General features: G+C 36.4%; 1 protein-coding gene across 2 annotated transcripts in view; it reads left to right on the top strand.

The window, feature by feature from the left end:
- Positions 1 to 27,142, top strand: part of Ngly1 (N-glycanase 1) — a 70,439-nt gene that overhangs the window by 1,191 nt on the left and 42,106 nt on the right. For both annotated transcript variants that reach the window (XM_010640166.3, XM_010640167.3), the window contains exons 2-4: positions 1,395 to 1,509; positions 4,243 to 4,485; positions 26,237 to 26,402. In XM_010640166.3, coding sequence (XP_010638468.1) covers positions 1,395 to 1,509; positions 4,243 to 4,485; positions 26,237 to 26,402 — 524 coding nt within the window. The remainder of the gene's footprint in view (positions 1 to 1,394; positions 1,510 to 4,242; positions 4,486 to 26,236; positions 26,403 to 27,142) is intronic.

Genomic DNA, 27,142 nt, shown 5'->3' on the forward strand with positions numbered 1-27,142 from the left:
TATAAAAAGACTAATAATAGCAGTATGTTATGCATCGATGGCAGCAACAGCTTTTCCAGGTTCTGCAGTCATCTGAACAAAATTATACACATTCAGCACATTACATTAAAAAAAAAAACAACAAAAAAAAACAAAGAAAAGAATAATATCCAGAAAACAGCAAAGTTCTGTTGCTGTTGTGGTACCTGGCACCATTTTTTCTATTAGCCTTTTAATCATCTGGAAAGAGAACATTCTAGAGTAATATCATTAAATGTAGCTCTGATAAAGCACGGTCCCTACTATGTATCATAAAGCAGGTACAAGATATTTTACATTCAAAGAGGTATGATACAGTACCGTCCTACATCAATAATACTAGATTCAGTTTTGGTTTGAAATTTACTTTGTTTGCAAATAAGATTGCTACCCCTATTTTTTTCTGGGCTCCTGTCACATGGAGAATTGTTTTCTATCTTTTCACTTTCAGTCTATGGGCTTCTTTTTGCACTAGGTGTGTTTCTTGTATACAACATATTGTTACATTTTGCTTCTTATTCCATTTTGCCAGTCTATTTCTCTTGATTGGTGAGTTGAGGCCATTGACATTGCTGGTTATAACTGATATGTACTGACTTATTATTGACATGTTATTGGCCTTTTGTCGACTCTTTTTACTTTTTCACCTTCTTTTAGTTTCTTACCTTGCCTACTTGATTTGCTCTGTTGGGCCTCATGGTGTTGTTGCCTTCATTGTCATTTTCTAGGATCTTGTTTAGAATTCCTTGTAGTGCTGGTTTGGTATTCATGTAGTTTCTCAGGTGTTCTTTGTCGTGGAAGTGTCTTATTTCCCCATCCATTTTGAAAGAGAGTTTTGCTGGATACATCAGTCTAGGTTGGAGGTTGTTCTCTTTTAGTACTTGAAATATCTCATTCCAGGCTCTCCTTGCCCCAAGGGTTTGTGTTGAAAAGTCTGCTGTGATTCTGATGGGCTTTCCTTTATATGTGATTTGTTTCTTTTCTCTTACTGCTTGTAGTATTTTGTTCTTCTGTTGGGTTTCTGGGATCTTGATTATTATATGTCTAGGTGTAGATTTTTTTTTTATTGTAGCTAGTTGGGGTCCTATATGCCTCACTTATCTGAATGTCAAATTCTTCCCCTTTTTTTGGGAAGTTTTCTGTCATTAATTCTGCGAATCTAATAGCATTATTTATAACTATGAGCTGTGTAGACAGTGAACTTGTATTGAATGTATACAAAAAAATCACAAAATTGTACTATTTTTCCCACCTACATCACTTAAGTTGGAGTCTGTACGACGCATGTAGCAATATAGTCAGTGTGAACTATGAAAAAATACAAAAACAGTATGAAAATATAAATTTCTGTATGTAATATAACTTTTCTTTTTCAGAAATCCTAATGATGAAAAATACAGATCTATTCGGATTGGAAACACAGCTTTTTCTACTAGACTCTTACCTGTCAGAGGAGCTGTTGAATGTTTATTTGAAATGGGCTTTGAAGAGGTAAAGAATGTGTTAAGGATTTTCTCTTCTTCATGTACAAAGCCATTATAGTGTTGATGAAAAAATGTTTGAATAAAATAGTGTCTTTTAATTAATTGACTATTTTGAAATTCTGTATTTAAATGTAACAGTAAATATATATATTTTTTCTAGTGCCAGGAATTGCGCTCAGGACCCTGTGCTTGCCAAGCAGGCAACACTAAGATAAATCTCTGGCCCCAACTGTTTTTTTTTTTTTTTTTTTTGGTACAGGAACTGAACTGTTTGGTACAGGAACTGAACTGAGGACCTTGCGCTACATCCCAGCTCCATATTTTTAAGTCAAAATAAAATAACTTACCATATAGTGTTCTATCTTTCACTCTGGTGTCATGAGCTTGGCTGGACTCGGGTAGGCTAGGCTACACTAGAACGGGAAAGGTCGGATGTGCAACCCAAAGACCAAATGTGGCCCACTTAAAACTTATAGAAAAACCTGATTTGTGAGTGCACATAAATATTAATAGGGCCTAACCACCCCTCTTGAGGAAGAAATGAGAAGTCTAAACAGAAAAGCTTGAGTTAAATTTCACCCAGGATTGTTTTATTCTGTGACAGGAGAGAAATCCTAATGTGTTTTATTTTGCAAGAAGAGTTTGTGTTTTTTCGTCTTCTGGAATTTTGTGGCATGATTTAGTTATACAATACAATGAATAGAATTATCAAGATTGGAAAAAGAAGATTGGAGACTATACCCACTTTTTATTTTTGAGATGTCACAGATTGCAGTGAAATCATACTCATGTTTTATTCCACAAATAAACTTGAGTGCCAGATAGGGAAATCAGCCACCCCTAATTTGTCCAGTGTTGTCCTGTTTTTAGCACTAAAAGTCCCAGGAAACCCTCAGTCTCAGGCAACCTAAGGAGTTAAGTCACTCTGGTGCCAGATTAAGCCACTTAGAGACTAGAAGTATTATTTAATCCAAATAGAGTCACTTTCAGAAAAGATTAACGTTTTAATAAAACTAAATTGTACTTAAAGTCTCTAGCTATCTTTGGACTTCACACCTCAAGATATAATCTGAAGTAAATGTTTTATAATTATTACATTGTAGGAGGAACCAATGGAGCTGAAACTGAACTCTACTACCAAAAATAAATTAATTAGGCTTTAAGAGTTGAGTGAGAATCTAAGGTATATCTTGAAATTTACAACTATATATTGAAGTCCTGCACACTTACAGGCCCACTTGTCCCTGAGGCTGTATTCTTTTTTATGATAATTATGAGAATGAGCAAGACTGGGATCCAAATGGATTTGTGACCCTCTAGTTAAGTTAGTTGAGTGGTTCTCAACTGGGAACCATACACGCCTTTCACCTGAATTCTCTTTCTCTGGTGTGGATGGAGCATGGGAAATTTGTGAGAGCAGTTTAGCCTGCTTCGATGTCTAAAAAATATCACCAACGTTTAGGAACCTAGTTTGCTAAACATCCTGCAGTGAGAAATACCTCAACAAAAATGTTTTGAGGAACAGATTTGTCAGATCATAGAATTCTTAGCTGGGTGTGATGGTGCAAGCTTGTAACTCCCGCACGCAGGAGACCAAGGAAGATCACCATGAGTTTGAGGCCACCCTGGACTACATACCAAAATACTGTCTTAAAAAACAAAACAAAGTAACCCTAGGATTCTTGTTGACATCTTAAAATAATCTTGGATCTAAACCTATAATTATTTTCTTTTTATGAAAATACAAGCTGTTAAATAAACTTTTTTGGTGCAAACATTTTGGTATATATATATATATATATATTTATTTTAGGTTAAGACTACTTAGAAAGCGATGGAAAGAAAAGGTGTGAATGTACCTGTGTCTTACTGTGGTCCTCTCTGAAGTGTGTACTGAGAGATAGACACCTGTCATGCTGTTTTTTTTAATACTTAAACTCTAAAGCCCACCAAATTTCTTTTTGATAGTAGAGTTCAATTTTCCCTCTATTAGCTTCTCTCACAACCTGTCTCCCTTAGTATAGTTTTACTAACAGCATGCAGATGCCTCTATATTGGGAAACCAGATGTCTGGTTTCTCTTTACCAGCTTTGTGAGAGATTGGTTTTCTCTGACTTCCTTTTATTAAATTTAATTTTATGGCTGACACCCTTTGTTCATTTTTAGGAGATACCATGTGATGTCTTTTGATATATATACATACATATATATGTATATATATATCCCCAGCCCATTATATAACTTCTTTCTGGTTATATGTGATTCCCAAGGGCTGGGGATTTAGCTCAGTGGTGTCGCTGCCTGCCTCCAAAGGTGCAAGGCCCCAAGTTCGATCCCCAGTACCAAAAAGAAAAACAAAAAATAAAACTAAATATGTGACCCCAATTCTTTTGGCTTTTCACCTAATATTATTATTACTCTATAAGGTATCCATAAACAATAATAGTTTCATAACTATAATAAAGAAGATAGGTGTGTGTGTTTGCAGTTCTTATGATCGATTCCTTCCCAATCAAATTTTTCTAAAAGTTCTTTGAACTACATTAATTATTATATGTTAACAAAGAAAAATATTCTCAATTTTTCAATTTATATTTAAGCATTATCTACCTTTAAAAGGGCCATAATAATATAAAATATGATTGTTAAAATATGATGCATTCTATAGTATTGACTTTATATATAAATGACTGTCAGTATAAAGCAAAGATTAAAAATTTCCTAACTTTGAAAATTCCAGGGAGAAACCCATCTGATCTTCCCTAAAAAAGCTTCAGTGGAGCAGCTGCAAAAAATTCGTGACCTGATTGCCACAGAGAGAAATAGCAGATTGGATGGATCAGATAAAAGCCACAAAGTAGAATCATCTCAGCAATCTACACCCAGTACCCAGCTTCCTACTACACAGTCTTCAAATCCTGATGGGTTAATCCAGTACACAGGGAACCATCAAGGGCAGTTGAATCCACCTTCTGCATCAAAGGTAATATTAGAATTAAACACTTTTAAACCATTCTGTTAAAAGTGTTGAAATAGCAAAAGCAGTAGCTTATGCTGTGATTTATTCTTGAGTTTATGTCTCAGTATTCTTGCTTCTTACAAGTTTAACTTGTTCATTTTACTCAGCCCTTTAAAAAATTACCAGATTTGTAGCAAAAGTGGGGAATATAGCTGACTTTTATTTATATTTTAAAACTTACGTGTTACTGCTTCTCTTTTGTTTAAATTTATCATTCATAAATGTACCTGTTGCCTTTATACTTAAATAAGCTACACAAAGTAGCATATGTCTTTAACCTAAAGTGGATGAAATTGCTGAACAGGGGTATGGACCTGAAATTAGATTTTCTCTATTGCATTGACATTTTTAATCTAAATTTTACCGTAATTCACCTTGAAATTATTAATTCCAGTAGCCCAACCTTTGTCAGCATCGCAATTCAATAAAAAATTGGCCTCTTTAGTTAGAAGGTAAATAAGAATATACTAATATATTGATCATGGATGCTAGCAAATTAGTAAAGTTTAGGTATTAGGATATGTAGATTTATACTTCTGAAGAACTGAAACTGGATATCTGATGTCTTGCAGGGATTCTCCCTAAACCTAAATGATCCTACTTAATATAAAATGCCCTGGTTATAGAAATGCCTTTTTTTTTTTTGGTTTTTTGAGACAGGGTCTCACTATGTACTTGAGACTGACCTGGAACTCACTGTGTAGCCCAAGGTAGTCTCGAACTCACAGCGATCCTCCTGCCTCAGCCTCCCAAGTGCTGGGATTACAGGCATGAGCCACCACGCCCGGCTTAGAAATTCCTTTTTATTGAGGTTATTTTTTCTAAATTTTCACCATCAAAACTTTTTGTGATATTCCTATGGCAATTTTATCAATAACCAGCTTAAACTAGCATCTTTTTTTTTTTTGGTAATGGGGATTGAACTTGGGACCTTGTGCTTTCAAGGCAGGTGGCAGAACCATTGCGCTAAATCCCTGGTCCAACTAGTATCTTATTTTAATCTTAGTAGAACATCTCATCACTTTTCCACACAGCAGAACTTTGTATATAATCAATTATTAAATCCACTCTTAATCTTCTCAGACTAGATAATTCCATAACCTTTAGTCTCTTCCCTTTCATAATCAAATGATTAGGAGTCATTCTTTTGCCCAGGCAAGGAAGGCCCAAGTTTCTTTAAAAATAATTTAAAGTTGGGCTGGGGTTTTAGCTCAGTGGTTCTGCAGCCTGCTTCAAGCACAAGGTCCCAAGTTTGATCCCTGGTACCAAAAAAAAAAAAAAAAAAAAAAGAAAGAAAAAAAGGAAAGGGAAAAAAAGAAATTAAAAGTGATAGTTGCTGGGCCGGGGATTTAGCTCAGTGGTTCCGGCACCTGCCTCGCAAACGCAAGGACCCGAGTTCAATCCCCAGCACCAAATAAATAAATAAATAAAATAAAGTGGTAGTTACTGATAGACGAAAAAATGTTAAGTGCTTACTTTATTTTTAGTAATTTTTATTGAATGGCTTCCAAAATTTTTTCATGGAAGATTAACTCTTCTACCATATTCTTTTATGCCTCAGTTGACTTAAATTAGCCTTTCAGTCTTTAAAATATTTTCTCTTACTAGCTTCACTGATATTTTTTGCTTATAATAATAATAAAGCTAGTGTCTATGAATATTTCTAGAAATGTTACTAGATGCTGTTGGATCAACTAGATACTGAAGATGGGGGGCAGCTGGTGAAATAGCATATGTGAAAGCTTTGTAAACTACAGAGAATTTTAAAGATTTGCTCTTAGTAATTCTTTCTGTAAATTATCAGATTTGCTTCATTCAGTATGAAGTTGTCAACAGTGAGGAGTTACTTTTGTTAGAATAGTAACATTCTGTTCCTTACAAAAATGGTTTTCATTTTTTTCATGATACATCTTACTAGTAATAGAATGTTCAGTGCATAACCCAGTCTCTTTAAAATTATATGTTTCCATACTAATATGTAGTACTTGTAATTCATACAAAAATCATGTAAAAAGTTAAGGAGTAAAATAAAAGTAAGTCCAAGAAGCCTCCAGTGCTATCAAAAATGGTTTCTCTTATCCCTCCTTCGAAGCTCATGTGTTCATTCCTTCATGGGATGCCTTAGATCTTCATCAGTTTTATGACTAACATTGATACAGATATGGCAGGTCACTTAACAGCTTTCTTAGTTTTAAACATTTACTTAGGAGTTTTCTGATTATAGTGTAAGAATATTTCTTTGAAAATTCCCTGTTTTATCTTTTATTTAATTGCAGTGCTATGGTTTAAAATGTATACTGCTTGGTGAATACCTATAATTTCAGTACTCAGAGTCTGAAGCAGGAAGAGTGCAAGTTCAATCTCAGCCCAGGATATTTATTTAGTACATGTTTGCAGTACATAATGTTTGTGTGAAGTTGGTACATGTTCATAATACATCTTAATTCTTTTTCCTGCATCCTTCATCACTATTTTTTTTATTATTAAGTTTATAGGTACTTTTTAGGTATACAGTATAGTTACATTCATCATTGGGATCTTTTACCTTTACATGATGTATCTTGGTTCTTATTTTTCCGCATTCCCCTGCTCTCCCTTCACCCCCTTCACCCTTCCCTATTTACAAACACTTTGTTTCCATTTTTTCCTTTTCTCATATTTTCTTTTCCCTTCTTTCCTTTCCCCTACCCTTCCCACTTCCCCTACTCCTTTAGACCTTTTCTTCCTATTTCACATTATCAGTATATCAGTTATATACTTTTAGTTTTTCACACTAGAGAAACTATTCCGTATTTACATGTGTGTCCTATTTATTTCACTTGCGTATGGCCTCAGTGTGCATCCATTTAGCTATGTGTCTCTAGTTTCTCGTTCTTTATGGCTGAGTAGTACTCCATTCTATAGAAAAACCACATCGTCTTTATCCAGTCTGTTATATAACTTCTTACTGGTTATATGTGACTCCCAATGGGCAGTTGGGCTGTTTCCAAGTTTTAGCTATTACAAACTGTGCTGATGTAAACATGGGTGCAAATATGTCTCTGTGGTAGGACTCTTAATTCTTTTGGGAAGATACACAGCAGAGGGATAGCTGGGTTAGATGGGACCTCTAATCCTAGTTCTTTGCTAGTTCTTTGAGGTATGTACATATTAATTTCCATAGTGGTTGCACCAGTCTGCACTCCCACCAACAATGGAGAAGGGTTCCTTTCTCCCCACAACCCCACCAGCATTTGTTATTGGTTAATTTCTTGATAGTAGCCATTCTTTGTGGGGTGAGTTGGATTTTCAGTGTTGTTTTTGTCTGCATCTCTTGAATGACCAGTGATGTTGAACATTTTTTCATATATTTATTTGCCTCCCTCCATCGCTTTCTTCATTCATCTGGTGATGGATATATAGGCTGCTTCCAAGATTTAGCTATTATGAATTTTGATGTTATAAACATGAATGTGTCACTATACAATGGTGTCTTTTTTCTTTGCTGTTTAATTTGATACTATCTTATTTGTGGATTCTTGGTGCTATTTCATGTACAACCGAGTTTCTGTTCAAAAAGTCCTTGCATGTGCCTATGAATTCAAGAGTCTTACTTATCTTCCAGCAGGTTAAGTGTTTCTATTTTAAAATTGAGTTCTTTGATCCAGTTTGTTTTTAGCCTAGTACATGGTGAGAGATACGGGTCTAGATTTAATCTTCTGCATGTAGATCACAGTTTTCCCAACATCTGTTGTGTTGGGAAACAACATACATCTCCAGTGTATGTTTTTCGCCCCTTTGTCAAAGATGAAATAGTTGAACATTTTTGGGGTTGTTTCTGCATCCTCCATTCTGTTCCATTGATTTTCATGTCTGTTTTTGTGCCAGTACCGTACTGTTTTTTTCACAGTAGCTTTGTAATACAACTTCAAGTCCAGGATTTTGATGCATCCAGGTTTGCTCTTGTTATCCAGAATTGCTTTTGCAATTCTGGGTCCCTTCTGGTTCCATATGAATTTTAGGATTATTTTTTTCCAGTTCTGTGAAGAATGCTGTTGGTGCTTTAACTGGGATTGTATTAGATCTATATATCAGTTTGGAAAATATGGCCATTTTGACTATGTTGGTTCTGGCTATTCAGAAATGGGATATGTTCCCATTTTCTGATATTTTCTTTGATTTCCTTTCTCAGAGTGCTGTAATTTTTATTGTAGAGGTTTTTCACTTCTTTAGGTTAATTCTAAGTAATTTTTCTTGGTGCTATTGTGAATGGTATTATTTGTTCCTAGTTTCTTTCTCAGTGGGTTCATTAATAGTATGCTGGAATGCTATTGATTTTTGTATGTTGATTTTATATCCTGCTATATCACTGAATGTAGTTATTCTAAAAGTTTTTGGTGGATTTTTGGGTCTTCTATGTAGAACATCCTGTCATCTGCAAATACTTATAATTTGGCTTATTCTATTCCTATATATGCCTCTTTTATTTCTTGTCTAATTTTTCTTGCTATGTTCCTATATGCTCAATAATTGTGTTGTACAAGAATGGTGATAGTAGACATGCTTGTTTTGATTTTTAGAGAGAAAGCTTTCAGTTTTTTGCCATTTAATATGATGGCAGCAGTAGGTTGTCATAAACAGCCCAGGTAATTTAGTGACTTAGGGAGACTGTTTCAGAATTTTAAAAAATTAAAAATGTGTGGGGATATAGCTTAGTATGAAGGCTCAGGGTTCAGTCTCTAGGATATATTGTCAAAAAAATAAAAAAGGTGTTTCCTGCTCACTTGATATAAAAAAGCTTGAAGATACTTTACAAAATATTTCTTTTCTGGAAGTAGTAATTTGTTAGTGTTCTGGTTCAGGAAATCAGGTGACATCATTTTCTGAATGCTTTTAACCCCTTTTTTTGGTTCTTAATCTTGCAATTCAGGGAGAATTGCAAGTTTGAACCCTGTCTTCTTTTTTGAGGTAGGGTCTCATTACATAGTTTGGGCTGACCTCAAACTTATAGCAGTTCACCTACCTTAGTCTCCCACTGCTGGGATTACAGACAGTGCACCACCATACATGACTCAGAAACCCTGGCAGTTATTTCAGAGCCTCTCTCTGGACACCACAAAAACAAAGCATCAGCTGGACCAAGGGGTACATACCTGTTAATCCAGCTACTCCAGTGAGTGAATGGGAGGGTCACAAGGGTAGCCTGGGTAATTTACATAGACCCTGTCTCAGAGTATATGAAAGGCTAGGGATTAACTCATGGTAGAGTGATTCTCTAGCATACACAGAAGTCTGAGTTCAAATCTTCATTACCACTCATGCAGGCTCACACACACACATAAAAATAGTCATTCTGTGTCAAAACAAATTCTAGAGTTTAGAAGAAAATAAATTTTCTCAAAGATATATTCCATTAGTAGGCTAGTATTTATTAATTTTTCTCTAGTTATTGAGACAAAGTATATTTTTTGTGTATGTTCCTTAAAGGATTTAAGAAAAAATCCTTGTCTTGGTTGGCTTGTTTGTTTTTAATTATAGCAAAGTTTTATTAAAGGTAGGAAAAGAAACAGGCTCTGCAAAGAGACATAGTGACAATCTATAAAAACCCTACAAGGGAAACAGTCACTACTTGTCTACACCTGGAGCTTTAGTGAATTCTTGCTTTCTGAAGAGAAGCCTCAGTTCTTCCAGAGGTTCTCAGGACTAGCTTTCTTCTTAGTTCTGTAAAAATTCTAGTGACTGTTTCCCTTGTAGGAAACCATAATGGTTCCTTAGGAACTAGGGATAAATTGACAAACTCTTTTCCATAGTTGCTATACTGTTTAGTTTCTCTCTAGCAACATGTGAAAGTTACAGTTATTCGTTATCCTCATCAATTTTTTTTTTTTTTTTGAGACATCTTCCTGTGTAGCCCTGCCTGGCCTTGAACACAGGTGATCCTCCTGTCTGAACCTCCCCAGTTCTGGGATTATAGGTGTGTGCCACCATGCTTGGAGTCCAATAGTTACTTTTTTTTTTAACCATATCCATTTTGGTGGCAAAGTAGTATCTCATTAATTTGCTTTTTCCCAAAGACCAAACTGATGTTTAAATTTGCTGGTTATATGTGCTGAATGTTTGGTGTTTCCTAATGGAAATAACTTCATGATAACCTTTTATATGTGTTTACTTTTGCTTTTCAAAAGCAAATCTGAAACAAGGACAGTTGTTCAGTGATATGAGACCTCAGACAGGTAAATGCAAGTTTTTGTGACTTTTCTAGGTTGAAAATGTGATTCTGAAGTATGATTTGCTTAAACTATGCATTTAGTATGTCTAAAGGTATACTTTTAGCACAGCTACTTTTAGAATCTATATGAAATTGTTAGCTTGTGAACTTTCATCAATTGTAATTATTGCCTGTTTATATATGTTTACTCGAAACAATTATAATTTGTGATTATTTCATTGAAAGTATAAAAACCATATAGTATTATAAAGTAATTATAAGAAACAAGATGAACTAGTTTTCCTTGTTTTGTTTTTTGTTTTTGCAGTTGTGGGGATTGAACCCATGGCCTCATACATGTTGGGCTAGTAGTGCACTACTAAGCCATACCCCCACCAAGCTAGTCAGTTTTTAAACTAATTTTATCTCATAAACCATCAGCAATTCAGTATGTAAATTTATGTGTGAACTTTACAAGAAAAGAAATGTTTGGTTATAAGATTTAAATATTCAATTTCTTGTTTGCCAATCTACAGTTCTTTTTTTTTGGTACCAGCATCAAACTCATGACCTTGCATAGGCAGGCACTATGGTGCCACTGAGCTAAATCCCCGACCCAATGTACCAACTCTTAATGATAAAGGAATACCTACATGCCCTTCAGTAAAGGATTTCCTAAATTGTGTGTTTATTGTGTTTAAAATGATATCTGTTTTGACATGAAATATTATTTTTTTGTACTTAATAATGCATACATTTATTTATTCTTTTTTTTTTTTTCATTCTTTGTTGTGAAAAATCCTACAATGTAGATTTAAATAGACAGGTCCAAATGGTATTTTGACACATAATTTAAGGGCCAAATTTGCCCTAGTTTACTTCAGCTCCTGCTTCATTTGTATGAAAAGTGTTATTATATGGAAAAAAGCAAACAGTTCTAAAATTACACAGCAAGTTTTGTATATATGTAACATTTCAATTTTTCTTATCAAAAACATGTACAAGCCGGGAGTGGTAATGAACACTTGTAATCCCAGCACTCGGGAGGCTGAGGTAGGAGGATTACCACAAGTTCGAGGCCACCCTGGGCTACATAGTGAGTTCATGGCCAACCTAAACTACAAAGTGAGACCATGTCTCTAAAAAACAGACAAAAAGCGTGTACATGTATACATAAAATTGTACAGGGTATGGAAAGCCATATACAGACATCTTAACCATAATTTCTTCTGAATGATGAAGTTACTGGATAACAATATTATTTGCATTCCTCAGTATTTCTTGATTTTTTGCAACAACATATTTTATGAATTGCAAAAAGGAATTTGTTGGTAAGAAATAGTTATTGAATTCCAAGTTGATTAAAACTGTCCTTTAAAAATCAATTATTGAACAGAACCTTCATCTTTAAAAACAGGCTAAATATAAAAGCCACATGAGTAAAGGGTTGCATCAAAGTGGAAAGATAGCTACCAGGCTTGGGGAGCCTTGATCCTTCACCAAAGAAGTGAATTTGCTAGTCCAGCTTTCCCTGATTAGATCACATGATTCGACAGAATCATACCCATTGTACTTTCTTTCTTATAAAGTCTTAAATATATCTCACATCAGAAACCAAAATAAATGGAAGTATGATTAGTGAAGAAAAAGTCTCTTTGATCTAAAACAGATTTCACATTTTAAACTTCCACTTGAACTCCAAATAACTTTTATTCTGTCAGGCAATTAACTGCTGCCTTATGCAGCATTAGTACATGCTTACCCAGCTGCTGTAATCGCCATGCAATCAGCAACCTTCTATTTTTATGACAGGTTTTTTTTTCAGAGTTGTGCCAATGAATATGTAAAGAAATAAGGCAAGAAAATAAACTTTATTGTTCAAGATCATTCAATGCCATTAAAACCACAAAGAATGAGATAATATCCATATTGAAAAGGAGTAAATTAAAAATAAAAATACTCTGGATGAGTTCTTACCCTCTCATTAAAAAACTATACTACTTTATATACCTCATTTTTATAAGAATTCTTTAATACAAAATAGAGACTTTTTTGTTTTTATATCAATTCTGCCAAAGAAGCATATTCTCTTCCCTTGCAAAGTCCTTAGATTTCTTAGCAGCAAGTCTATATCAAAACTTCTGTTGCATTTATCCTTTCTGCTAAACTTAGAAAATGTTGTTTTTTAAGAAAGGCTTCTCCCTCTCCTGTCCCTGTATCCTTCTCCTGTTTGCTGTGGAATCTCACGTGGACTATGTCCAGTCTGGCAAGTCATCTCACTGGAAACTATTACCTTCATACAAGCCAATTTTCATGTATAATTGCTCTTTCAGCATTGTGTGTAGATTTCTGAACAAAATCCCAAACTGTCTGAATCAATGAAGAGGAGTGTACTTGGAAGTCTGCATTTTATTTATTTATTATTGTTGTTTTATTTTATTTATTTATTTTTTATTTTTTTGGTTTTTGAGACAGGGTCTCATTATGTAGTTGAGACTGACCTGGAACTCACTATGTAGCCTAGGCTGGTCTTGAACTCACAATGATCCTCCTGCCTCAGCCTCCTGAGTACTGGGATTACAGGCATGTGCTACCATGCCCGGCTAAGTCTGCATTTTTTAGCAAATAGATTAGTATGTAAGAACCTTTCTTATAAGCTCACCTATTATAGAAACAAGTCAGTAACACACAGATGTGCCTGAATCTTCTGTGTTCGTGTATCTTACTGCTCTTCCCCGTGCCCATCATTATATCTTTTTTCTTTTTTTTTGGTACTGGAGATCAAACTTAGGACCTTGCACTTGTGAGACAGATGCAGCACCACTGAGCTAAATCCCTGGCCCCACTGTATCTTTATTATATACTTATTTATTGGAGTTCTGTACTTCATGTGCCTTATCAATAAAATATTTTTGAGCATATACTCTAAATATATTTTTGTCTGTATGTACATTATATACTTATGTCATTGGAGTATACCATATACAGTATAAAACATTGTAAAGAACTAAATATTAGATAATGTTTAATTCTAACAAGATTAACAGGATATCATTTACTGAATGTTGGCATAAATGCATGCTTTAGTTTTTTTTTTTTTTTTTTTTTTTTTTTTTTGCTTTTGTTTTTGAGACAGGATCTCACTTCATAGTTCAGACTGGTCTTGAATTCACTATAGTGCAGGCTGGCTTTGAACTCATGGAAATTCTCCTACCTCAGCCTCCCAAGTGCTGGGATTACAGGTGTGAACCACCACACTTAGTTTAAATAGTTCTGATAATTTTTAATTTGAATTGTAACTTTGTCAGATATCAGTGGTTTTTGTTTTGGTTTGGTTTTTGTGTTAAAATGTAGCTGTTGAAGAGTTCATATTGAAAACTGCATGTATTATTATCATTTCCTCTCTGTTCACATGTTTTTGCTTTATTAGTATTAGCTTTAATGACCATAGGTCTTGGTAATCTTTTTAAGCCAGAGTTGAGAATTAATTTAGTTAAAACTACACCATATAATCTATAAATCTGTTTAAAAAGGTTTATTGGAACTATGAAACTGTGGCATGACAACTTTTAGAACCAGGAATGACCATGCCACTGTTAACCCCTCTCCTTTGTGATTTTTTCTTCCTTAAGGTAGTTACTCCAGAAATAAACCAAATAGTAACTATTATAACTTAGTTCTCTACTTTTTGAACAAAAATAATACAAAGGCAAATTCTGATGATTTTTGCCCACATCCAAGTGGACTGTCTTGTGTAGCTCCCTTGATGCTTTTAGCCCACTTTGTGATACCATTTGTATAGCTCAGGCTCTTGGAACGTGTTTTCCTTATTACCACTATTAAAAGACTCTTCTTTCTAAGATTAATAGTCCCCATGTTACTAAATTTCATGGACTTTTTCCAGCTTGTTTTTACTTGACCATTCAGAAGTCCCTTTTGTGGGTGATTTCCCCCAGTAAGTGCTTCAATTTTACTGACCCATTTGCTCATGTAAAAACCCATTCCTAACATTTTTCTCCTTCCCTAACCCCTCCTAACTTAATAGTAATTAGTCACCAAGACGTATTGGTACTGTTTCCTCAGTTATTTTCAGATCCGTTCACTTTTTTTTTTTAAGAGTAGGAAAATGTGTTGGGGAATGGGAATAGCTCCTGAAAGATAGGAGGGATCCTGATTGGGTTGCCAACAAACCCACATCTCTGAGAAAGTTTTATAGAGCAAAGTCAGGAGGAATGTATACAACATGGGTCAAGTTATAATCAATCAGTGAGATCACAAGTATAGCCACTTAGTTAATATTGATCCAATAGTAGCAAGGGCATTTGGATGACATTATTAACCTTGGTTAGTGATCTATAGTGTTAGTCTTAGTGTGTGGGAGAATATGGTCCACCCCTAATGAGATAATGGTTTACTTATATGGGAAATCTCGAAAGGATGGTTCCAATAATCTCAAGCTTCCTTAGGGAAGTATGCAGATCTGGCTATTGCAACTTTAATCTTCTTCAGCTGTGCCTCTGGCTGGTTTTTGATGTGTTCTCATCTACACTGACTCTTTCCAGGCCCTAACCCCATCTGAATGCCTAAAATATTTCTTTCTAACTTAGCTGTTCATGATATTACCCCCTCTGAAGATCTACTCCTGACTGTGGTTAGGGGAAAAGGGGTGTAGCTTCCATCTAGTTGCTTCAAGTTGAGAAGTATCACTGTAGGGAGACCACAGTCAGGGGCCTTCTCCAGAGAGTTAATCTAGTGGGACTTGGCTAGGAAATCACATTGCAGTTTAGCAGTTATGAACTACCTTTACAAGGTCAGTCTACTGGATACCAGTAGAAGTGTGACACATTTTTTGTTCGTTCCATCTGCATGATCACTTGAAGTTTGGCAGCCTCTAAGCAAGAATAAACAAAATTTTGGGCTGGGGATTTAGCTCAGTGGTTCTGCTGCCTGTCTTCCATAAAGCTGTGTAAATTATTGGGGTCCTTTTAGTGAATAAAGACTAGAGTAAATGTTTCCAGGCAGCTGCTCCTTTATTCACTAAGGGAAGTCTCATCTACCACTTTCCCCAACCCTCAGGGGTCCCCATTTAATTAACAAATTTTTCAGATGACCTATAAAAACCAGATCATAACAATTAACACATTGTTCTTGACCAGTAAAAGATTCCCAGGTTATTGTACACAGACAGCAATATGCATCCATTTGTAAAATCAGTCTTGACATCATTTTGATCAGCTGGCAACTTACATAGAAGCATGTTCTTAGCTCTAATGACACTTTCCTTTAAACCAACAAGTTGTAGATGTAAATTTTTTCTTTTTTGGTTCCGGGGATAGAACTCTGGACCTTGTGCTTGCGAGGCAGGTGGTGAGACTACTGAGCTCAATCCCTGGCCCCATATTTTTTTTTTTTTACTTTGACATTTTATTAATAAATATCTTTATTTAAATAATAGTTTAAATTTGTATATATAATATAGATCTTTATAGGTATATATACATATTCAGACTTGCTCGTAAGAGTCAAACTGCACCCTCAATAAAAGATATATATCTAAAATTTCCTAATTATACACGGTACATAAAGCTGTTGTCAGGCAACCTGAAAAACAGGACATTATGGGAAGAATCTACCCCTCCCCATTTGTGGCTTTGGTAGGGAGCACAAGAGAGCTGCTGCCATTGCTGGAGACAGCAAGATCCATGAAGCCAACTGGAAAGCACAGCTGGAGAAGAGGGTATGACCTGAAATTTTCAGGAACAAGTCGCATTGCATCAGAATAAACAAAATCTGTGTGCTGAGGGAGGGAGGATATGGCCCAATATTAGAAATGAGCTACTAATTAAGTCCCAGTGCCCAGAAAGACTCCCAGAGATAGAACAGCAGGGTCCGCATCGCAGGAGGACATAAATATTTTTAAAAGGCAAAAAGAACAAAAAATTGTTGAGCTGAAACAGAATAGCTGTTGTAACCAGCTAGGTATTGTAACCAGTTACAAATTGAACAGACAGACAGGAACACATAAGTCTATTGTTAATAGACCAGAGTGCACTCAGATATACTTGGCAAAGTTGAATTACAATAATCCTTTTATACTTTTTAGGTTTGTTACATAGACTAGTCAGAACTTTTTATAGGTCAATTAGCAGAGATCTTTTGTAATAAGAATTGGAATAAGCGTTGGGGAATATAGCTCACTGCACCTGCTTGGCAAGAGTAAAGTCCTCAGTTTGATACTGGTACCAAAAAAAAAAAGAATTAGAAGCAATAAAAACATTTTACACTTGTGAAAGCAAATACAGTTTTTTTAAGACGGGCCCTAGGCTGATGGTTTATCTGGTTGGAATACCCAGCTATATGGGCTTCTTATTGTTGCTTTGATAGCCACAGCTGGTACCCAAAACTCCTGTTTTGATAGCCACATGTTTATTCCCTCTAAAAGGAACAGACTGTTAAAAGTAATTTTAACTGTTTCCTGGGGGAGGTGCACTCAGGTCAGGTTTGGATATACAAGAGAATAGGTGACACTCTTTGGAGATAAGTATATATTCCAAACAGTGGAAGAAAAAGGTCTGGCAAGTCTGCCTTGCTGTACATGTCTACTTATGACAGTTTCTTCCCATTTGGAAAAGAAATAAGGGGAAAGGTGTCCCTGTCTTATCCCTTTTCCTCCCTTAGACTTCACTGGAGGTGCAAGAAAGTGGCTAGAGCAGGTTAGCTGCTTTTGCCTTGCAGCTGGGCCTCCTTCCTTGTGATCCTGTGGCCTTTGGCCCATACTTAGCTGTAGGCTTTCCTTTTTTCAGAACCCCAGTTAGCGTATCTCCCAAGAATAGTGGCCAGCCAGTCTGGCAAGATGTTCTGATAATATTCTGGAGAAATGATGATCACAGAGGCAATCCTCTGGGGACTTATCCTTCAATACCTGTTTCTGTTTAAAACTGTTATTAGACTTACAGTGTTTCCCAGTTTTTGTTCTGTGCCATAAAAACCAGTCAGTCTGCCCTGTACTAGAAAAACCAGTCAGCATCCTTCTTGAGGGGAGAGGGAAGTGAGAGGAGTTAATCTCCAATTCTGCCTAAGGACTGAAAGGCAGATAATTTGAACTATAATTTTTACATTTATTCTTTCAGAGTTTGAGGATTAAATCTAGGGTTTTTTTGTTTTGTTTTGTCTTGTTTTGTTTTGAAGAGTAGAGCCCAGAAATAAGTGAAGATCAGCTTCACACTAGAAGGGTCCCAGGGAGGGGAAACTCACCATTCTTGAAATTTGGTCCTGAAATCCAGCAGCTACAGAGGAGAGAATTGCCTTGGATCAAACACTGTTGTAAACTGTGTTATTTCTCAGGGGCGGGGCAATGGAGAAGGGACAGAAGAGTGACTAAATGCAGCACAAGAACTAAATCCTGGCAGGCATGGTGGCACACACCTGTAATCCCAGCAATCAGAAGCCAGAGACAGGAGGATCACTGTTAGTTCAGGGCCATTTTGAACTACAGAGTGAGACCCCGTCTCCAAAAAAAACAAAACTAAATCCTAACCATCTCAGTGGGGGGGCAGAAAGATAGTTAAGACCAAGTACTTCCCTGGGTTAGGTCTCTAATCCTTAGCAAAACATGTCTCCAGAGACAACTATTATTAACTCCAACTGCATTGCCGAGCAGAAAATTAAACTAATAATCAAAGAACTTGAATGGCTGCTTTTTTAAACCTTTTTGAAAGAGTGAGAGAGAAAATGAGGGGCAGATTAGAAATGCTCCAACTATATTGCTTTTGTCTTTTTTTATTGGTACCAGGGATCCAACTCCGGTCCTTGCACTTTTGAGGCAGGTGGCAGAACCACTGAGCTAAATTCCTGGCTCTGATCTTACTTTCTAATAAGTGACTGAATCAAAAAGTTCTGAAATCCCAGCCTGTAAAAGGCTCTGAGGACAAAGAAAGACAGATAATTGTCGAGAAGAAATCTCAGCCTTGGGCCCTAGGACAGAGAGGTCTCTGGGACATTTTAGGTTCTCTGTCTAGTCCCCCAGGAAATCTCTGCCCACCCCCATAGCAGTACTGGCTAGGCTCTACTTAAACCCACTCTGAAAATATGTATCTGCTGGTATCTGTAATACACTTAAACTCACAAATTATAGTCTGCACCCATTGTCTAGTGATCACAAATTACATATTAGTAAAGGCACATTTATTGATTTTTCCTCCCAGACATACATGACAGATGAGAAAGGCTGACTAAAGCTTTTTTTACCCTTAGCATATATAAGGCACAAGTGTAAATCAATCGCTCCTCTGATAGCTGTTCTCCTGGATTAAAGGCAGTTTTTGTAAGTTGCCTCAGCCTGACCTGGAGGGAGGTGTTCTTTTGTTTAGAAGGTGATCTAGGGAGCCAAGGATTTCTAAAGCTAACTCTTGAGTTAGAATGAAGAGAAAAAAATAGCGGGGGATCTCTTAGGCTTTCTTAGAGGATCTAGAGGTTACTGTTTTCATCTATTCTTGCCCCATAAATGTATCAAGACATTTCTGAAGAGGGAGTAGTCTGTCTTGCTAGCAGAGAAAAGTCTAAACTTGTTGCTCAACTCTTTTTTTTTTTTTTTTTTTTTGAGGTTATTGGTACAATCTAGGTATACAGTACAGTTACATTCATCATTGGGATTCTGTACCTTTACATAATAGGTCTTGATTCTCATTTTTTCCCCTTGTCCCTGCCCTCCCTTCGCTCCCTCCTCTCTTCCCCATTTACAAACACTTTATTTCCATTTTTTCAATTTCTCATATTTTTTCCTCTCCCTTATTACCTTTCCCCCACCCTTCCCACTTTCCCTACGCCTTTAGCCCTTTACTTCCTATTTCACATTATTAATTATCTCATTAGGATCCTGTGTACTATTATAGTTTTTCACACCAGAGAAACTATTTGGTATTTCAGTTAAAGAAATCTCTGTATGAACATTAAAAATAGGGAATCCTAAAATAAAACTAAAAAGGAAAGTAAAAGAGAAAAGGCAATGATGTAAGATTAAAGTAATTCTTAATTCTGAAGATGAAAATGGTCCCTTAACATATTTAAATTGCTTCTTGCTCTTGCAGTCTTACTCCCTTTTTTTTTCATTATTTAGAGAATATTTTATTAGTTTCTGTAATCAAACCCACGTAGATATGACCTTACATATTTAATACAGTGCATTACCCCTGTACAAATGGAAAAAAAATAAAATTAAAAAAATTAACATTTCTAGACCATATGGCTGTCAATTTCTGTACAATGCCAACTCAACACAGTAAATTGGGATAACTTTTTCCAAAGTTGACAGCACAGTTAAAAGTTTCCAAAAATTCAAATTTTATATATATACATATATATTTATATTTATATAAAAAGACCAAGAATACCAGTATGTTATGCATCCATAGCAGCAAAAGCTTCTCCAGTCATCTGAACAAAATTATAGACATTCAGCACATTCCATTAAAAAAAACAAAGAAAAGAATAATATCCAGAAAACAGCAAAGTTCTGTTGCTGTTGTGGTACCTGGCACCATTTTTTTTTTTTTTTTTAGCATTTTAATCATCATCTGGAAAGAGAACATTCTAGAGTAATATCATTAAATGTAGCTCTGATAAAGCACGGTCACTACTACGTATCATAAAGCAGGTACAAGATATTTTACATTCACAGAGGTATGATACAGTACCATCCTACATCGATAATACTAGAATCAGTTTTTGTTTGAAATATGCTTTGTCTGCAAATAAGATTGCTACCCCTGCTTTTTTCTGGGCTCTTGTCACATGGAGAATTGTTTTCCATCCTTTCACTTTCAGTCTATGGGCTTCTTTTTGCACTAGGTGTGTTTCTTGTATACAACATATTGTTGGATTTTGCTTCTTATTCCATTTTGCCAGTCTATTTTTCTTGATTGGTGAGTTGAGGCCATTGACATTTATGGTTATAACTGATATGTATTGATTTATTATTGTCATGTTATTGGCCTTTTGTTGACTCTTTCTACTTTTTCACCTTCTCCTTTTAGTTTCTTGCCTTGCCTATTTGATTTGCTCTGTTGGGCCTCATGGTGTTGTTGCCTTCATTGTCTTTTTCTAGGATCTTGTTTAGAATTGCTTGTTGTGCTGGTTTGGTATTCATGTAGTTTCTCAGGTGTCCTTCATCATGGAAGTATCTTATTTCCCCATCCATTTTGAAAGAGAGTTTTGTAGGATACATCAGTCTAGGTTGGAGGTTGTTCTCTTTTAGTACTTGAAATATCTCATTCCAGACTCTCCTTGCCCTAAGGGTTTGTGTTGAAAAGTCTGCTGTGATTCCTTTGGGCTTTCCTTTGCATGTGTTTTGTTTCTTTTCTCTTACTGCTTGTAGTATTTTGTTCTTCTTTTGGGTTTCTGGGATCTTGATTATTATATGTCTAGGTGTAGGTTTTTTTTTTATTGTGGCTAGTTGGGGTCCTATATGCCTCACTTATCTGAATGTCATATTCTTCCCCTCTGTTTGGGAAGTCTTCTGTAATTAATTCTGTGAACAGCTTTTTTAAGTCATTTCTGTTTTCTGCTGCTACTTCATGGATTCCTATCAGTCTTATGTTATTCTTCTTTGCATCATCTAGGAGTTGTTGGATCGATTTCTCATGATCCCCTACTGTTTTTAAGAGATCTTTCTTTTCATAGTCACTGACTGCAATCTTATCTTCTGTATCTGAGAGTCTGTCTTCACATTCTTTTATTCTGTTGTGTGCACTTTCACTGGAGTGTTTAATCTCCTGGATATCTGTTTGAATCTGTTTTATGGATTCCATTTCTTTCCTATGTTGGGCATTTATTTTTTCCATTTCTTTCTTATGCTGGGCCTTCATGGCTTCTATCGTGGTCCTGAGCTCGTCTATTTTTTTGTCAGTTTCTGCTCTAGAGTCTCGAATCACAACTTCCATTTTGCTCACTATCTCTATGATTATCTGGGAAATTATTTCTGTTTTGAATTTTTCTAGAGCCTGATTGATCGGTTTTGTTACTTCCTGTGCTTTGAGTTCACGGTGTCCTGGTGGTTCACTATCGGCCTTTTCATCCTCTTTTGCCCTACTGTTTGCCATTGGTGAACTGGAAGTCTGTCTTTGTGTCTTGCTTAAGTGTTTTCTCATTTTTATTTTTGTTGTCGGACTGTCCTTGGTTTAATCTCTGGGTTGTCACCCAAATCTTCCTGATATAGTTGCGCCCTAGCTTCTGGGTCTCTAACGACCCACAGACATTCTCATCTTCATAACATCAGAGAAAACAGTTCATCAAATCCACCACAATCCTTTATCCCAACTGATACACTCAGCAACACATTAAGATCAAGCACAACTTGGACACTGACCACCGGTGGTAGTCACTAGTCTATCACACTTAAATCATTTGAATTAAATTGAAATCAAGAAGCAGTCCAGAACATGTCTGCAGTGAACAAACTTTTCAATATAGTATATTTACCATTTAATGGCTCAGACAGAGCTAGGACGCAAGACCCCTGATCTCAGTTAGCTGATGGCTGAACCCCATGACACAGACTGACCTCGGGCTGCAAGGCCCAGATTAAGTTCCCCCACACCCTTTCTTTAAAGATGTTCAAATTTGGGAACTCAGAAAAATATCTTTTATGACAACCTCTGCCTCTGCAGAGTGGGTCCAAAGACTGGCACAATCAGGAGGTCCGAAAGTGGGGGGGGCAGGGTTAGGGGAATATGGGAGTTCAGGGGTGCCCGGGTGGCTACCTTCCTGGCGCTGGAGTGATGGCAGCTCAGGACGGGAGAAGGCGTGGCTTATTGCTCAACTCTTAATGGAGATTTAAGGAAGTGCTCTAACACTGCTGTCTCTTGACACTCTGGAACAGAGGATACCAGGAAATTACTGGGAGTTTTACCTCTAGTCTCGCTGAGGAGTACAGGTAGGGATGATAGATAAGTAGTGTTCTCTGCTGGTTACTCAGTTGGTCTGTCAGGACCCAGCTTCCACTGAGGAGCCTTTGGGTGTCCACTCGGGAGTCACCCCAGTTGTGGTCCCTCAGTTACTCTCTCAGTTTCCACTGATTCCACACAACCAGAGATCTGCCTCTATGAAGGAATCTAGCTGCCTGTCTGGCTAGCATTTCCACTGGCATCAGTGGAGGACCAGAAGGTACTGGGGAAACCTGTCCTCTGCTTTGAGAGTGGCAGTTGCTCTAAGAGTGGTTAACTAGCTGGCAGTGAGTTATAGAAGGGACAGATAAAGATTGTGTGCATGTATATTTCATATATAATTTATTTTACAGCATTTTACAAATTCATTTTTGGTTAGTATCAAAGTCTCCTAGGGGACTCAGTGCCAGTCTAAAATAAGACAACAATGCATCTTGTAACCATCAAACAAGTCAAGCAAGGAATACAAGTAAATTCAGCAATTAGAAAGTATAAATGCAGGGCTGGGGATTTAGCTCAGTGGTTCCATCACCTGCCTTACAAGTGCAAGGTCCTGAGTTCAATCCCCTGTACCAAAAAAACCCTCCAAACACAAAGTCTAAATGCAGCATGAAAATGAGGATATAAGACCCTGCCTGTGAAAATAAAATGTTCCATCAAAGAAAAAGAGAATCATAGCCTTCTCATGCTCTCAACGTAAATATATTTATCACCATTTTAACAAAAGACAAGATATAAGTGATTGATAAGAGAATGAGTCAGAATCCAGTTGAAAAAATTAGGGGTGCTGTGAAACAAAAGTAATCTCATAGCTCCTTTCAAAGATCTTGGTGAGATTTCCAAGATGATATGGGGGAAAATATGAAACTGCCAACCTGCTAAATGTCAGATTTGTTGAGTTTGTGTTCCATGAAGTCAAAGAAGAATGAATTCTAAGGAACAGTGGAGGTTAAGAGTAGGAAAATTTATTGGAAAATGGGGATGGAGAGTAGGAATTGTTCCTGAAAGACAGGAGGGGTCCCAAATGAGTTGTCCCTAGTCACTTTTTCCCCCATTCACTTTTTTTCTACTAGTACTGTAAGCACCTAAGTTTAAACCACTAGCTCTCTCGGGGTACTGTAGTAGTCCCTATCGGACTGCGTGATGCCTATTTTATCCATGTAACAGCTAGAGGAATATTCTGATACACAGATCTGATCATTTTACTTTCTTGCTTGAATCTCTTTAATGTCTTCCCATAACATTTTAAAGAGATGTGAAAGCTCTGGCTGGTTACCAGCCTAGCTTCAACCTCAGCTTTACTTTTCCACCATTTCCTCCATGTTTCTCTAGGTACTGAACACCCTCATTTCTTTAATCCTTCCAGAAATGTAAGTATATCCTCTACACACTTTCCAGGCTACCTTACTGCTACTTTTTCTGATATGAGTATTCTTTTCCCCTCCTCTTTGCTTTCTTTTACCTTTATATTTCATGATAAATGAAGTTTTATCTTTTTTTGTTTGTTTCTATTCATAATGGTGCTTCAGTTGTGTGAAATCTACTTTTTCTTTGTGGTGTTTCTTCCATTGTTACTTCCACCTTTCTAGAATTTCTGTTAACTGGATTTTAAAACATTTGGATTTAACTTCAATATCTATTATTTCTATGCTTTATTCTCAGAAAAATCATTTATTATTTTAACTGATCATTCTTTTTTTGTTTTTTGTTTTTGCTTGTTTGTGGTTCAAGATAAGGTCTTGCTGTCTAGACCAGGCTGTCCCTGAACTCATGTCCCTTCTGCCTTGACCTCCCAGATACTGGTATTACAAGTATAAACTACCACATTTAATCATTCTTTTGCTATTCTCATTCTGTTTTTTAATATCATCTGTACTTCCTTCTATACTGTTTAAATTATCTCCACAGTGCATAGTAGATTCTTTTCTCTGAATACAAATGATCTCTGACTTGGAGTGATTTGACTTGAAAAAATTTGACTTAAGTTTTCAGCTTTCTGGTGGTGTAGAAGAAATACAGTATGAATTCAGTTGAAACCATACTTGTAATTTTGAATTTGGATCTTTTTCCTGGGCTGGTGATATGCAGTACAATAATCTGTGGACAGTACAGTAATCTGGGCGGTAGTGGCAATCTACAGCTCCATTCTGCCATGCCATCACAAAGGCAAACAACAGATTCAGGGAGCACTGTACTGTTAACATTCAGTAGGTTAAGTGTATTAAATGCATTTTCAGCTGAAGAGACTATCATCTTTTGATAGTGTCAGCTTTCCTATCACTGGGACAGAATACCTGACATCTACAACTTTAAGGAAAGCAAGTTATTTTGGCCCATGGATTCAGAGATTGCTATACATGGTTGGCTGGCTCCAAGACAGAAATGGCATGGTGGAAGGTGGTGGCGGGGGAAAGTTGCTCAACCCTTGGCAGCTAGGGAGCAGAGAGAAGAGGAAGGAGCCAGGAACAAGAATAAACCCTTTCAGGTCATGCCCCCTTTGACCTGCCTTGTCCATCCAGGCCCCACCTCCAAGTAGAGCATTCATCTATGAATTCATTAATGGACTGATCCATGGATGCGTTTAGTGCTTCATAATCTAATCACTTTTTGAAAGTTCTCTTTCTGAACATATGAGTTTAGATCTAAACCATAAAAGGTAGTAAGTCTGTTGAAATATATATAACCCTGTCAAGCATCTGTACAGTATACTCATCCTGAAAGTCCGCATTTTTACTCTACTGTATTTGCTGCCATTGATGCAGGATTAGTATCTTCTTGGAATTCTATAATGTTTTTGTAGATCCATATGCACTTGACAGTCCTTGCTAGTCTATGAGTACTACATTTGCTTCCAGCAACTATTGGAAGGACAAGACATGCTGCATGGTGGGATGATGGGCCAAAGCAGTTGATCTAGTCTTGATTATTCCTCTTTTGGGGCTGTAAGCTCGCAGCCTATCTGCTCAGAGGCCGACTTCTTTGCTGATGACATGACAAGGAGGGAAAGCCAAATGACTAGCTGTTTCTCCTGCAGCACCAGGCCAGTCTCCAGAAACCTTACTCCAAAGTCCCTTTCTGCTGTGTAGATACTGTTGCTTCTCTGTTGTTGGGATAATTTTGGAAACTTTTTATTTTTCATCACCACTCTGTCTGAAGAGCATATTGCCTCATTTTTTCTCCTTAGTTCATTCATTTCTGCTTTTCCTCTTTTAGGAGTCTCTCAAAATTCTTGATCCTTCAAAATCCTTTGCTTATGCCTTACTATACAAGGACTTGAAGTAAAAAAATAGCTGTCAGATGCATTGTTCAGAGTACTATCTTGATAAAAGCTTATGGTCAAGAATTCAGCATGACCCTATTTAAATATGTTTTCTGTAATTTATACAGAGGGGTAAAATAGATAATCTTAGACTCTGATGTAGATGTGGCTATCTCCTAATACTAATATTGTAAGGATTTGTGTATAATTAGTATATTTCAGTGAATTTGTGCATCCTCCCTTTATGAAATCAGAACCACAGAGGTTTTCATTATGTTATTTTTGTAGCATATAGTGAAAAGCTAATTTTAGTACTTTTTTTCCTTTTAGGTTACTGCTGATTCAACTATTCTAAAAGTTCTTCAGTCCAACATTCAGCATGTGCTGCTCTATGAAAATCCCATTCTTCAGGAGAAAGCATTGGCTTGTATTCCAGTCAAAGAACTAAAAAGGAAATCACAAGAAAAGTTATCCAGAGCTAGAAAATTGGATAAAGGTAGCAGCTTTACATGATTTCCTACTAAATATGCATCCGTACTAAACAAATGTGCCTTTTGCTGTATAAATTGTAAATATATAACTTCTTTCTATACAGAATTTTAAGAATGTTAGGTGTATTTTAATAGTACATTAGATGTATTTTCTAAAATTTTTTATGGTGTGGTAAAATACATACATGAGATTTACTATTCTAACCATCTTTAAGTGTACAGTTCCATGTGTTAAATGTTCACAATGCTATATAACTATCACCACCATCCAGCTCAGTAACTCTTTTTCTTTTAAAACTGAAACTCTATATCCAGTAAGCAATTACTTTTTATTCCACCATTCTTCCGGCTTCTGGCAACTACCATTCTACTTTCTGTCTCTATGATTTTATCACTAATATCATGTAAATGTGGAATCATACAGCATTTTTATTTTTGTGACTCACTGATTTAAGTTACCATTATTTCCTCAAGATTCATTCATGCTGTTGCTATAACATGTAGAACGTTCTTCCATTTTAAGGATGAGTAATATTCATTCCATTATATGTATATACCATGTTTTGCTTCTCCATCCATTCTTTTTTTTTGTTTGTTTGTTTTTTGTGACAGGGTCTCACTATGTAGTTCAGACTGCCCTGGAACTCACTGTGTTGCCCAGGCTGGTCTTGAACTCTCAGTGATCCTCCTGCCTCAGCCTCCCGAGTGCTGGGATTACAGGCATGCACCGCCATGCCCGACTGCC

The sequence above is a fragment of the Fukomys damarensis genome, unplaced genomic scaffold (genome assembly GCF_012274545.1).
Source record: "Fukomys damarensis isolate Sample0158 unplaced genomic scaffold, DMR_v1.0_HiC HiC_scaffold_28, whole genome shotgun sequence".
Classification (NCBI taxonomy): Eukaryota; Metazoa; Chordata; class Mammalia; order Rodentia; family Bathyergidae; genus Fukomys; species Fukomys damarensis.